Below are 14734 nucleotides of genomic sequence, written 5' to 3' on the forward strand. Positions count from 1 at the left end.
TCAGGAATTCCAACCAGCGACATTTTGGTTACTTGCCCATCGTTCATAAGCGCTAGGCTACCGGCCGCACTTTTCCATTTGTTACCTTTCGCTGTGCAGCTCATGCACCTTCTTGTGAACTTCCTGGACCTGCCGGTTCCTCTCCTCGATCTCTTCCTTCAGTTCCTTCACCTGAGTTTTATAAAGCGTCTGGAGGTAGAGACAGGAGATATGGCATCAGTCAGTGAGCCACTGAGCAGGGTTATAGGGCAGTGAGGTAGATGGCCCCTACTCACTGAGAAATACTGTTCGGCCTCAAGCTGGTCCTGAAGTTCCCTCATCTGTCCCTCATTGCCCCTGTATTGCCTGGAAGACGAACACACAAACCATATGGTTAACATATTGGATACAGTAGCGAAAGAAACATTTCAAAACAACCAAAACAAACAGTGCTGAAGGGGAAACGCAAACTCTGGTAAAATCCTTAAAAAGCCTTTAAACGTTTCAGACACAAAACTTTAGTGTATAGATTATTAACTTAATTACACTATACAGTATGTCCCAGGGTTGTATGTAGCCCGGGCATACCACCACCCCTCCCTGCAGCGCTCCGTAGTCAGAAAGCTACAGGAAGCAGACGGATTAACAGTCCACTCATTCTAATGGGAGGAGCTCGACTCTGGCTAATCCTTAACCCTGTGGTGTAAACATTGTCACAGGGGAGCTTTGCTACAGTCAATGTCTAAGCTGAAATAAGAGCCTTTTTACTGGAATAACGACCAGTTATAGGGCCATTTAACAGACTCCCAAAGCAATATTAGCTAGCAGCAGCAAGGCATGTAAAACTACAGACTATTACAAACTTTCAGAATAGCATTTAGCCAATGGAGTCAGAAGTGTGTCTGGAAGGTATTGCATTCATTTGGAAGGGAGGTACACACATTGAGACGATACTCAATGTAGCCTGTCAAGGATCAAGCTAGAAGTTACCCACAGATCTAGAAAAACCCCTATCCCAAACTTAACCATTAGGATGGGGGGGGGATGAAAATATATCTGACCCTTGTATCAGTGACTAGGGGTAAACTGAACTATATACCCCCACACAGGGGATTAGGTAAAGTTAAACTGTGGTGGGCTGTGACGACATGTGGCAACTTTGGAGGGTATTCTCACTTGGTGAGCTGTGCTAGCTGGAACTCGAGAGAGCGCTTGTTCTCTAGTGCCGTGTTGATCTCCTGCTTCAGCTGCTTCTCCGAGCCCTTCAGCCGGTCCGCCTCCTGGGAGCGGCTCTTGAGCTCGTTCTGGGCCAGCAGCCTCTTACTGGACTCCTGCTCCAGATGGATCCGCAGAGCCTGCACCTGCAGGGGAGAACAAGGGATGTTAGGACAAGAGAACCACAGTATGTCCTAACTACGCTGGGATAATACCAGATTTCTGCTCAGGAAATCCATTTTTTTCTGGAGGGCCGAATCCTAACTTGAGATCTGCACGTTGAAAACTTTATTTATTGCGAAAGCCTCATTAGTATCGACTCATGATTAACGTGAATTTTTTTTGTAGATAGGGGTAGTTGTAGGATATCCAGAAAAGTGGCTAAACATTTTTAGGGCCAGTGCCCATGGACCTCCACCCCAGACAGGGTGAGTCAATGCTGGGGTGATGGTGTTGAGTGGTGCTGGTGCTCACCTCGTCCTCAAGCCTCTCCTTCTGCTTCATCAGCTGCTCCATCTTCTGCACCGACTGCTTGAGGTCAAACTCCAGCATGGAGCACTGCTTCTCTACCTCCACCACCCTGCTTTCCGCTCGCATCCGCGCCCCGCTCTCCTCAGACACCTTGTGCTGCACCGCTGAAGGGACAGAATGAGGGAAGGAGATATCACTCAGTTGCAACTATCCATCATTCAATGGAAGAACCTCACTGACAGATTTAATAGGAAATTTGTGTTCAGTCATTTGAAATGACCCACCCACCACACAGGACAAAACATTTTAGTGCACCCCCCTCTTGGCAGTGGATCATTTGTTTTGTAGTGTTAAAGTACATTTCCTGCAATTCGACACATTTGCCATGAGGTGGTGAAACTTTGTTTTAAAGCTCATTTCCTGCAGTTCTACATATTTTGCCATGACGTATGCCATGTTCATATGAGTGAGAGTGACTAACAAAATTAAATGAGGGCCCCCTGGGCACAAGTACTGCATGCCCCAATGGCAATTTGGTGATTACTACTAGGTTTAGAACGCTGGCTAGACTACTTTACCTAGCAATATAAAATAATATTAGCTGATATGGGCTAATTGAGTGACTGACAAGTGGAAAACTACTGATGCACTACAACATTTCTAAATTGCCCGATGTGTATTCTACTATTCTAACTCAACAATACGGGGTCGGGGCTCCCTAGCAACCGCGGGGCCCTATGCACAGCGTGTAGTCTGCGTATAGGCAAATGTCTGGAAGACAAATGTTGCTTCAAACGGTGCTAGTTGGAAGGTGGGATTGTGTCCAGATGTTAATATGTAGGGAGGTAACGTCTGGACATGTCCACTCCCTCAATTCCTCCCCATCCGTCCAGTGCCCCCTGGGTATGAGTGGTGCAGGTGAGAAAGAGAGGGAACAGATAGAGGGGGACACAGAAAGAGGGAGAGAGCAGACAGAGAACGAGGGAGAGGCAGACAGTAGTGGTGGGTAGGGCATGCTCTAACAAGGGCCCAGATATACCATGCATGGCAGCCGACTTGGCCTCCTCAATAGACTCGTATTTGTCAGTGAGCTGGGCCCGCGTCACTCTGTGTTCTGTGTGCTCCTGGTCCAGACGCTGCTGCAGTGTCTTTAGCTTGTAGTTCAGGTCGATCTCCAGGTTGTTCTTATCCTGTTGGTAGAAAGCGTAGAATTACATATAGAATCCCTAGAATGGAAATTGGCATCCTGGCAGCGTGTGTAAAAATGACCAGTAAAACATTAATTCTGCTGATCTCTATGGTAGAGGGGCTCTTAACTGGGTGTAAATGGGACTAAAATACCAGTTAGATATACATGTGGTTATCACAACAACGAACATCTGTTTTGTCTTTGATACTTCCATTTGGACCACTACTCACAATAAGTGGACATGTTAGCCTGATAAAGCACGGTATGTGAGTGACATGGAGAGACTTAGAGGGCCCAAACCTTCTCCAGGTTGTTGCTCCTCTCCTGGGCCTGCTTGCGTTCCGTCTCCACTTTGGACAGGCTGAGCTTCAAGTTCTTATTGTCCTGTTGAAGACCCGTCATTCGCGCTACAGACACACAGAGAGAGAGAAACAAAGAGTCACCTTCAAAACAGTGGTTTGTGCAACATGCTAAACCCATGTTGACAACACCATAATGCATAGCATTCAGATTTGGAAAACTATATTTGTGGAGTAACGAAACTGGACAATAAAGTATTATTTTTCTATTCCATATGGATGCCTGTAGACTTGGAATTCAGTTTGAATTAAGAGCAATATTATATCAACACAATCCATCAGATATATTCATCCCCAAGACTTCAAAGCGCTCCTCTACAGATAAAACATGACTGTTGGACAGATAAGTCGGATGTGAGCTCTGTGGGCATGGGCAGTGCCTGGGCACGTCTAATGTGATGAACGAGAATGGTTAGAACTGGAGCTAAGATTCCCCAGCTGTCTCTTAAATAGTTAAGAGGGAGAGACAGATCACTTCAGATCATTTGAAGTTAGTTGAACATGCCAAGACTGAAAAACAGTTAAGAGTGAGTGAGGAATTACTGTAAAGCAAACTAAAATGGTGTGGGAAATCATGTTCATCCCTTCTCGTTCTAACACATGCCCAAGTGAATGCAGGGTTGTGGTCAGACCTTCTATTTACTCAAACACTGAGTCATGTCCAAGTCATATTTACTCATAGAACAATGAGTGCAGTCTTTGGGTGTGAGCCACTGAGTGTCCCAATTCTCCATACTTTTCCTTTTCTGGTGCACTTGTGCACCCCCCTACATATATATAAAAGACCATGCTTACATGAGTGCTTAGCTGTACTTTTGTTGTTGTATGTATAGACCTCAGGAAGAGTAGCTGTCAGCTAATGGGGATCTGAATAAAGATTAAAGCGTGGAGAATTGAAATGTAGCCAGGAATGTGTTCTGGTACCTTGTAGCTCATGGATCTCCTCTGATCCCTGACTGTAGCTCCTCCTCTCAGAGTCCAGGGTGCTCTGCAGCTGCAGCAGCTCTTTCTCCAGCTGGGCCTTCCCCCCGTCGGCCGAGCGGCTCTTCTCCTGCAGCTCGCTGGTCAGCCCCTCCAGCTGGCTCATGGACTTGGCCATCTCCGTGTGGCTCTTTCTCAGCCGAGCCGCCGTGTCTGACTCCACCCTCAGCAGGTCATTGGCCTCCTCCAGCTGTCAATCAAGGAAACAACCATTGGGAGAGCTCAGAATCAATATTACCTCCTGACACAGGCAATCTGCTCAGTTGCTGCAGAATGTTTGATTCTGAAACGGTTGTTGGGGTTTTTAACCAATATGTGGGTGGATGTCTAATGTTACTATAGAATCATATCCATCCATGCACTTCCAGGAATAGTTAATAGGCAAAGACTACCATCTATACCAGTCTGACATGAGGCACTGATTCCTCGGTCCTTCACTTCCTCATATGGAAATAAATTAGCCTTCAATTTGCTGATAAACATCAATGCATGTAAAGTAAAAGCCATAGGGTGATGACACAGGGTCAGATATTGTTCATTTTTTTAATGGTTAAGGTTCAAATTTAGGATGGAGTAATCTGTTCCTAGATCTGTGGTGATAACCTGGCCTTCCCTCTCCTTGAACTGTCTCAACCATCCAAATACATTCCTCAAAACAAAACCCCTTCCCTGCACGGTTCATACCCTTGACTCACATTCTGACCCTCAAACAAGATCTCAAAGCTAGAATAACACCCTAAGCTGTGTGGATGGCAATTGAAGAGAGCAGTGTGTGTGTGTGTGTGTGTGTGTGTATATACACACACGTTTTCCTACCTTATCAGGACCACAATGTCCTGACAAGTCGTCAGAGTATCCTGACAAGGTAGGAAAACAAGAAAACATTTTACAACACTATTTTAGGCTTAAGGGTTAGGTTTAAGTTTAGTATTAATGTTTAGGGTAAGGGATTAGGTTTAGAATAAAGGATTAGGTTTAGGGTTAGTATAATAGGATTCTGAATGGGAAAAGATTTTCTCTCCAAAAAGAGAATTTACCAAAATATAAAGCTGTGTCCGCGTGAGTGTAAGAGAGATAACGTACCTGCTTCTGCAGTTGTAGGATCTTGTCATTTGAGGCCTGAGAGTTTTGGCTGATTTTCCTCATGACCTCAAGCTGCTCTTTGAGAGTGGACACTGAGAAGAAAGAGAGTACGGATGAGAGTTAAATGAAAGATCAAGTCATCTTTATTGCACATCTCCCTTTCAAAACATGACACTAAACAAACTGTATCCAGAAACATGTTTTTTTTGTGCATGGGAGTTGCTCATGTGTTGCATTTAAAGTGCTGTTTACGTGCATGTTGTTATGTGATCTGCTAGTTTAAGGGAGTTAATGCGTGTAAATCCACTTAGTTCACAGCGATCCTCTGGTCACAGTTAATGGGAGGGTCTCAGAGGGTGAGTGTCTGGGTTAAGACTGCTAGTTAGCACTGCAGGGGGAGTCAGACTGGCAGACAACTAGACCAGCAGGTCAAGCTGCTCTAGTATCGGTCAGTGTGAGCACTAATAATCCAGTTGGGAAAACACCTGTTAGGGCTAGGTTCAATAACATCTGAGCCTGTTTTCATAAAGCATTTCAGAGTAGGAGCACAGACATAGGATCAACTTTCCCTTCTAGATCATAGTAACACAACATGGACAGGGAGGACCTGATCCTAGATCAGTAATCCTACTCCGAGTGAGATGCTTTATGAATACAGGGAGGAAAGATGCTACTGCAGTGGTACTAGATCTCATTCTAGATTATACTGTAGTAGCACCTACCCTGTACAAATCCCGTCACTGAGTGTACAAAACATTAGGAACACCTGCTCTTTTCATGACCGACTGACTAGTTGGATCCAGGTGAGCCCTTATTGAGGTCACCTGTTAAATCCACTTAAAATCAGTGTAGATGGGAGGAGACAAGTTAAAGAAGGATTTTTAAGTCTCGAGACAACAGACATGGATTGTGTATGAGTGCCTTTCTGAGGGTGAATGTGCAAGTGTTTATAATCAGTGTTATAAACACGTGTATAATCTAGAAGAAAAAGAAACGCACACCTATTTAGGCGAGGTGCTGGCTAGCGGAGTAGAAAACTTGAAAATAAAAGTGAGCCGCACTCTCTAGGAGCTCAGATGCAAAAATCTATCAGATTTCGACAGAAATATGGCTGAGACGCAAAGAAAGTTAAAGGAGAGGGGCTACAAAAATGATCAGATTAATATTGCCATTGAGAAAATTCAAAACAAAACGAGACCTGACCTTTTTCAAGGTCAGTCTCGCAAAGACGCATTCTTGTGTTCTAACTACCCGCTATTTAAAGCGTTCTGAACGAATTAAGGGAATTTTTCACAAACATTGGCACATTCTAAAGTCCGATGATAGTCTCGGTAATGTGTTATCGTATTCTCGCGGGGCAGAAATCTCAGACACCAATTGGTACACTCTGATTTACCACCCCAAGATAATCCTGAACAACGTCTATTTGCGCCCCTACTGGATGGAAATTACAAATGTAACGGCTGTGCTCATTGCAATGGCACTTATAAATGTAGATCCTCCCTAGGAGAGGGGTGACCTTGATAATTTATTGTTAAAACGAGAGGCTGCCTGGATCTTTAACTTAAAGACCCTTGTTCCCTTCGGTCTCAACGTAGACTTTGATCTGAAGCCATTCTTGTGATTATTGTGACTGCCATTGTAATTGTTTGTAAGCTTGTGTAGTCTAAAAAGGAATTTATGATCGTATGCTATCCATTTGTTGTTTGTATGCTGTTCTTTGTATGCCATTTTAATATTTGATAATTAACCAATGATATTAGGCCACTCTTGGCCATGATTACAGACACCTGTGTCTTTTGACACTATAAACGAGTCATCCCACAGTGTTAGTGATTATACCCTGATGAAGACAGCTTGGCTGTCGAAACATTGGTATTTACATTTTTGCATCTGAGCTCCTAGAGTGTGCGGCTCTCTTTTATTTTCAAATAAACACGTGTATAGACAGGTTTGGACTAAAACAGTGGGAGATTGGAGAATGAATTAAATGATAAAAAATAAAAAAAGAACTATCCTTACCCTCGTTCTCCATGTTGCGTCTCTTTTCGGCCTCCTGGTCGACCTTTCTTTGGTACTCTGTGGCTCGGTGCTGGATCATCATCTTGTCTTTCTCCAGGAGGGACATACTGGCCTCCACACCCTTCCTTACGTTGGCCTGGGAGGAGGGGAGGACGGCAAAGGAGTTAGAACTCAATATATAGAGCAATTAGGCCCTATATCATGTCTCGTTTGCTGCACTTTTGTAGACTACTGTAGATCGTGATTATGCACTTGCCCTGGTATACGTTTCAGAATACTAGATATTCACTCACCTCCTCGTCCAGCTCTTTCATGATCTTGTCGAGTTTTGTATTTGTCGTCCTAAAGGACAACAATGATTAGCACTTTTTGCTTTGCTTGATCTTTTAAAAATGGGAAAACGGATGCATGGTTCATTAAAATACACTTGTTTGTATTCAAAACCAGAATGTATTTTTTTGCTTGAAATCTGACTTGTTAGTTAAATTAAGTTGATTGACAGGTGATCGATTACTACCTGCACTTTTGCTCCATCTCATCCTTCAGCTGCATCTCACTATGTAGCTGCTCCTCTAGCTGGTAGACCCTCTTCTGCAGGTTCTCCAGCTGAGCACAGACAACGTGTAAGACAACACTACAGACAGACTGTAGAAAACATTACGCTTTGCTATACAATAAACTTGTAATCAGTTTGGCATTGCAAAGTAAAATGTTCAAGTACAATAAACCGATACTAGCGTACATTATGTAACAAAAACAACTTGCAGAGAATTTAGTATTGCAGAAAGTAGCTACTCCAGATGCAACAGAGTGTTGTTTTCATCTCTATAAGTAGTACTCACATGGCTCTTGTCCTCCTTGGTGGAGCTGCTGCGTTTGTCAACACTCTTGGTGCTGGTGCTCCGGGAGAACCTGGGGGATAGACCACAACAACATGATCAACATTTTGTGTTACAAAGTAGGGAAAAAAAGGATGTCGTAATTTTCTTGTCAACGATCTACACAAAATACTTTAATGTCACAGTGGAAGAAAAGTTTAACATTTGTAAAGAAAATATGGAAAAATAAAAATGAATATATCTTGATTCAATGTCTGTTAGAATCAACTTTCCCAGTGATAACTGCTGTGAGTCTTTCTGGGTAAGTCTCTAAGAGCTTCGCAAACCTGGATTGTACAATATTTGCACATTCTTAGAAAATATTCTACAAGCTCTCAAGTTTGCGGTTGATAATTGCTAGACAACCATTTAAGTCTTGCTATAGTTTCAAGACGATTTAAGTCAAAACTGTAACTAGGCCACTCAGGAACAATCAATGTCGTCTTGGTACTCTACTATAGACTTGGCCTTGTGTTTTAGGTTATTGTCCTGCTGAAAGGTGAATGTTTCCCAGTGTGTTGGAAAGCAGAATGGACCAGGTTTTCCAGCAGGATTTGGCCTGTGCTTAGCTCGATTCAGTTTATTATTTATCCTAATAAACTCCCTAACTCCCTAGTCCTTGCCGATGACAAGCATACCCATAACATTATGCGCCACCATGCTTGAAAATATGAAGAGTAGTACTCAGTGATGTGTTGGATTTGCCCCAAACATAACTTTGTCCTAAATACAAACTTTTACAAAAACTTTTTTTCTTTGCCACATTTTTTGCAGTTTTACTTTAGTGCCTTATTGTAAACAGGAGGCATGTTTTGGAATATTTTTATTCTGTACAGGCTTCCTTCTTCTCACTGTCATTTAATATTGTGGAGTAACTACAACGCTGTTGATCCATCCTCAGTTCTCTCCTATTACAGCCATTAAACTCATGGTGAAATCTCGGAACGGTTTCTTTCCTCTCCGGCAACTGAGTTAGGAGGACCCCTGTATCTTTGTAGTGACTTAGTGTATTATTACACCATCCAAAGTCTGATATAAACTTTATCATGCTCAAAGGGAGATTCAATGTCTGCTTTAGGTGCCCTTCTTTGCAAGGCATTGGAAAACCTCCCTGGTCTTTGTGGTTGAATCTGTGTTTGTAATTCACTGCTCGACTGAGGGACCTTATAGATAATTGTATGTGTGGGATATAGAGTTGAGGTAGTCATTCAAAACTCATGTTACAAACTATTATTACACGCAGAGTAAGTCATTAACTTATTTAAGCTTGCCATAACAAAGGGGTTGAAAACTTGACTCAAGACATTTCAGCTTTTCATTTTTAATAAATTTGTAAAAATGTCTAAAAACATAATTCCTCTGCCATCATGGGTTATTGTTGGTAGGCCAGTGACACAAAATGTCAATTTAATCCCTTTTAAATTCAGGCTGTAAGAACAAAATGTGGGAAAAGTCAAGGGGTGTGAATACTTTCTGAAGGCACTGTAGTGACAACACTAGGACTACACTTCCCTGACCCACTGATGACCTGACCAAACCGTGAACACATCCCACTGGCTCAAACACGTTGTGGTTGTTATCTAGGTCAGATTACTCTCCAGTGTGAGACATTCATATGTGCATGTCTAACAAGCTCTGGGTGTAATTAGCTATATTGCTATAAAAGTTGCATTAGATTTATGAGGCTGTATAAAACAACGGCAGTACTGACAGTTCTGATGGCTCTAGCAGGTTAAGCTAGAAAGTGTCAACTAGCAGTTCACAGAATAACAGTGATGACTGACAGTGTTGACTGTAATTGGTATTTGACTGATGAGTGTTCTAGTGAAGCCTGACAGTGCTGACTGTAGTTGGTAGGCTAAGCGGACAGTGCCAACACATACTCTGCACACCGTTTCCCGACACAGATTAAGCCTAGTCCTGGACTAAAATGCAGTTCATGGAAATTCTCCAGGAAACATGATTCAAGCGCCTTATTGGTGACTGCTTTAGTAGTTGAAGCCTGGCTATGCTAACATACTTACTGGTGACTGCTATAGTAGGTGAACCCCACAAAGGGCAGCTGGTTGCCCACGAAGGCCTTCGGTATGGGGAAGGTCTCCTCGTCTCCCCGGTCCTCCTCAATTTCGTCAAAGTTACTGGTGTCGATGTCACTGCTCAGCTCAGGCACTACCGGGGCCGCCGCTGGAAATACAGATAGACAGGAGGTGGAGGAGAGAACAGAATCATGACTCACTAAAAGTGGGGAGCTATTCTCATTGTTTTGATGATTTGGTGCAGAGGCACATTGAGTTGAGAACTTGAGATCATGTTTTGGGGGAAACGCCAGTCAAACTTTGAGGCATGTACTGCACTTTGAAACTTGCAAAGTGCAAAATATAGATTCCAGTACAAGGTGATGGGAGATAAAAGTGTAAGCAACACAGTCTCAGGGCAGTTGGGATATGCAAGAAACCCACTTCCATTACATACTTGTGTGTAACAAGACAAATATAAACACCCCCCAAATTATTATTACTCTACATCAGTCCCATATCAAATCAAAATTGTATTCATCACATGTACCGAATACAACTGGTGTAGACTTTACAGTTGTTGGGGAATAATCAGAATTAGTTGGTAACATAGGTAAGATGTTCTATATTCATCATATGTTTGTAAGTTACTTCTCAACAGAATGTTTATTTTTGTATAATACTGTGGCGGGGTTGAAGTATCTGTTCTGTCAAGACTAAGTTGTTTGGGCCGGAGAGAGGGGAGAGGTCAAGCGTGTATCTCTTGGCTCTACAATGTCTGTGTGCCAGTCAATGTGTCTCTGTGATCTTGTCAAGATAGGATGGATTTGATATATGCCTGTTGATATGGAGGATTTGTTTAGGTTCTGAGTTTGAGAAAATAACATAGTTTAGGAGACAAAGCTGAACGATAAATTATGCCGATGCTGTCTGGCTATGTGTGTCTTTGCTATAAAGGATCTCAGTTGCAATGTGTAAGGAACTCAGATAATTCATTGATAGACACTGAATTGATCGGAGAGTCACAGGGTTGTGATGGAGCTCATATAATTAAAGATGGACTTTGTGATAACTAACTCTGACTTGTGTGTGGTTTGCTCTCATAATTTGGTAAATACAGGAAATTTCCAAGACACAGTGAAAGGCTTGATTACCAACTTTCCCAACAATGCAAAGTTAAAAAATAAAACAAGTAAAATGGTAACTAACAAGAGGAAAAAAATAAAATACACAATGGAGCTACAGTGGGGCAAAAAAGTATTTAGTCAGCCACCAATTGTGCAAGTTCTCCCACTTAAAAAGATGAGAGAAGCCTGTATTTTCATCATAGGTACACTTCAACTATGACAGACAAAATGAGAAACAAAATCCAGAAAATCACATTGTAGGATTTTGAATGAATTTATTTGCAAATTATGGTGGAAAATAAGTATTTGGTCAATAACAAATGTTTCTCAATACTTTGTTATATACCCTTTGTTGGCAATGAAAGAGGTCAAACATTTTCTGTAAGTCTTCACAAGGTTTTCACACACTGTTCTCCATGCAGATCTCCTCTAGAGTAGTGATGTTTTGGGGCTGTTGCTGTGCAACACGGACTTTCAACTCCCTCCAAAGATTTTCTATGGGGTTGAGATCTGGAGACTGGCTAGGCCACTCCAGGATCTTGAAATGCTTCTTACGAAGCCACTCTTTCATTGCCCGGGCGGTGTGTTTGGGATCATTGTCATGCTGAAAGACCCAGCCTCGTTTCATCTTCAATGCCCTTGCTGATGGAAGGAGGTTCACACTCAAAATCTCACGATACATTAATTCTTTCCTTTACACGGATCAGACGTCCTGGTCCCTTTACAGAAAAAGCCCCAAAGCATGATGTTTCCACCCCCATGCTTCACAGTAGGTATGGTGTTCTTTGGATGCAACTCCGCATTCTTTGTCCTCCAAACACAACGAGTTGAGTTTTTACCAAAAAGTTCTATTTTGGTTTCATCTGACCATTTGACATTCTCCCAATCTTCTTCTGGATCATCCAAATGCTCTCTAGCAAACTTCAGACGGGCCTGGACATGTACTGGCTTCAGCAGGGGGACACGTCTGGCACTGCAGGATTTGAGTCCCTGGCGGCGTAGTGTGTTACTGATGGTAGTCTTTATTACTTTGGTCCCAGCTCTCTGCAGGTCATTCACTAGGTCCCCCCGTGTGGTTCTGGGATTTGTGATCATTTTGACCCCACGGGGTGAGATCTTGCGTGGAGCCTCAGATCGAGGGAGATTATCAGTGGTCTTGTACGTCTTCCATTTCCTAATAATTGCTCCCACAGTTGATTTCTTCAAACCAAGCTGCTTACCTATTGCAGATTCAGTCTTCCCAGCCTGGTGCAGGTCTACAATTTTGTTTCTGGTGTCCATTGACAGCTCTTTGGTCTTGGCCATAGTGGAGTTTGGAGTGTGACTGTTTGAGGTTGTGGACAGGTGTCTTTTATACTGATAACAAGTTCAAACAGGTGCCATTAATACAGGTAACGAGTGGAGGACAGAGGAGCCTCTTAAAGAAGAAGTTACACGTCTGTGAGAGCCAGAAATCTTGCTTGTTTGTAGGTGACCAAATACTTATTTTCCACCATAATGTGCAAATAAATTCATTCAAAATCCTACAATGTGATTTTCTGGATTTCTTTTCTCCTTTTGTCTGTCATAGTTGAAGTGTACCTATGATTAAAATTACAGGCCTCTCATCTTTTTAAGGGGGAGAACTTGCACAATTGGTGGCTGACTAAATACTTTTTTGCCCCACTGTATATACAGGGAGTACCAGATCAATGTGTCGAGCTATATACAGGGAGTACAAGGTCAATGTGTCGAGCTATACACAGGGAGTACCAGTGAATGAAATGTGAGTGAGTGAGGTGTAGTGTGAGTCAGTGAAGTGTAGTGTACGTGTAGTGTGAGTGAGTGAACGTGTAGTGTGAGTGAGTGAACGTGTAGTGTGAGTGAGTGTACGTGTAGTGTGAGTGAGTGTACGTGTAGTGTGAGTGAGTGTACGTGTAGTGTGAGTGTACGTGTAGTGTGAGTATAGTGTGAGTGAGTGTAGTGTGTGTGAATGAAGTGAGAGTGAGTGAGGTGTAGTGTAAGTGTACGTGTAGTGTGGGTGAGTGTACGTGTAGTGTGAGTGAGCATGTAGTGTGAGTGAGTGAGCGTGTAGTGTGAGTGAGTGAACGTGTAGTGTGAGTGAACGTGTAGTGTGAGTGAGTGAGTGTGTAGTGTGAGTGAGTGAACGTGTAGTGTGAGTGAGTGAACGTGTAGTGTGAGTGAGTATGTGTAGTGGGAGTGTAGTGAGTGAGGTGTAGTGTCAGTGAGTGAAGTGTAGTGTGAGTGAGTGAAGTGTGAGTGAGTAGTGTGAGTGAGTAGTGTGAGTGAGTGTAAGTGTAGTGTGAGTGAGTAAGTGTAGTTGCTGGTGAGTGTAAGTGTAGTTGTTGGTGAGTGTAAGTGTGGTGTGAGTGAGTGTAAGTGTAGTGTGAGTGTAAGTGTAGTGTGTGTATAATGTCTAGGGAGTATGCATAGGGTCAGTGCAAGATAGTCAGTGCAGATAGTTTGAGTACCATTAATTGACTATTTTGCAGTCTGGGGGTTAAAGCTGTCTTGGAGCCGATGCTTTGTTACAGTGATTGGTTTGGGTGGCTGGAGTCTTAGGCAATTTTTCAGGCCTTCCTCTGACAACGCCTGATAGAGGTCCTGGATGGCAGGGAGCTCGGCCTAGGTGAGGTACTGGGCTGTCCGCACCCCCCTTTGTAGCACTTTGAGGTCAAGGGCGGTACAATTGCCATACCAAGCGGTGATCCAGCCAATCAAGATGCTCTCGATGGTGCAGTTGTGTAACTTTTTGAGGATCTGACGGCCCATGCCAAATCTTCTCAGCCTCCTGAAGGGGAAAGGAGCTGCCTTGCCGTCTTCAAGACTGTTCAGGTGTGTGTGGAACATGTGGACCAACAGCCTCTCCCTCAATGTGAGCAAGACAAAGGCTTCTTAACAGCTTCTACCCCCAAGCCATAAGACTGTTGAACAATTAATCAAATGGCTACCGGACTATTTATATTGACCCCCCCATTTGTTTTGTACACTGCTGCTACTCTCTGTTTCTTATCTATGCATAGTCACTTCACCCCTACCTACATGTACAAATTACCTCTAACCCGTACCCCCCCCACATAGACACTGTACCGGTACCCCCTCCTTCTCCTATAGACCTGGCACCACACTACCTCATCTCTGCTTATGGGAATGTTCTGCTGTCAAATATGTCTTTCTCTCCCCTATTACACTTTCTCTTGTCAATCTAGACTACTTAGAGATAGAAATGCATCAACTACAAACACAAAGCATTCAGTCCGACAGTTGATACAGTGAGTTGACACAGTAGATATTCAGGTGCTTTTTATGCCTCAGAACAGCATCCTATTCCCTATGAGGTGTACTACTTTGCACCTTTTCCCTATGAAGTGTAGGGAATAGGGATCCCATTAGTCTCCCAGCTAATCATCTAGGG

At 43.1% G+C, this 14734-nt stretch overlaps 2 protein-coding genes across 3 annotated transcripts in view; both read right to left on the minus strand.

Annotated features, from left to right (window-relative positions):
• LOC139387167 (ubiquitin carboxyl-terminal hydrolase 14-like) overlaps positions 1-14734 on the minus strand; it is a 237162-nt gene that overhangs the window by 21193 nt on the left and 201235 nt on the right. The gene's annotated exons all lie outside the window — the stretch shown is intronic.
• Positions 1-14734, minus strand: part of LOC139386488 (rho-associated protein kinase 1-like) — a 72921-nt gene that overhangs the window by 13616 nt on the left and 44571 nt on the right. For both annotated transcript variants that reach the window (XM_071132057.1, XM_071132056.1), the window contains exons 10-22: positions 10202-10361; positions 8142-8211; positions 7817-7905; positions 7593-7641; positions 7300-7435; positions 5278-5369; positions 4138-4384; positions 3155-3261; positions 2705-2855; positions 1669-1829; positions 1156-1340; positions 276-345; positions 86-189 (exon numbers count right to left, since the gene is read on the minus strand). In XM_071132057.1, the coding sequence (XP_070988158.1) occupies positions 86-189; positions 276-345; positions 1156-1340; positions 1669-1829; positions 2705-2855; positions 3155-3261; positions 4138-4384; positions 5278-5369; positions 7300-7435; positions 7593-7641; positions 7817-7905; positions 8142-8211; positions 10202-10361 (1621 nt within the window). The remainder of the gene's footprint in view (positions 1-85; positions 190-275; positions 346-1155; positions 1341-1668; positions 1830-2704; positions 2856-3154; positions 3262-4137; positions 4385-5277; positions 5370-7299; positions 7436-7592; positions 7642-7816; positions 7906-8141; positions 8212-10201; positions 10362-14734) is intronic.

The sequence above is a fragment of the Oncorhynchus clarkii genome, chromosome 28 (genome assembly GCF_045791955.1).
Source record: "Oncorhynchus clarkii lewisi isolate Uvic-CL-2024 chromosome 28, UVic_Ocla_1.0, whole genome shotgun sequence".
Taxonomy (NCBI): domain Eukaryota; kingdom Metazoa; phylum Chordata; class Actinopteri; order Salmoniformes; family Salmonidae; genus Oncorhynchus; species Oncorhynchus clarkii.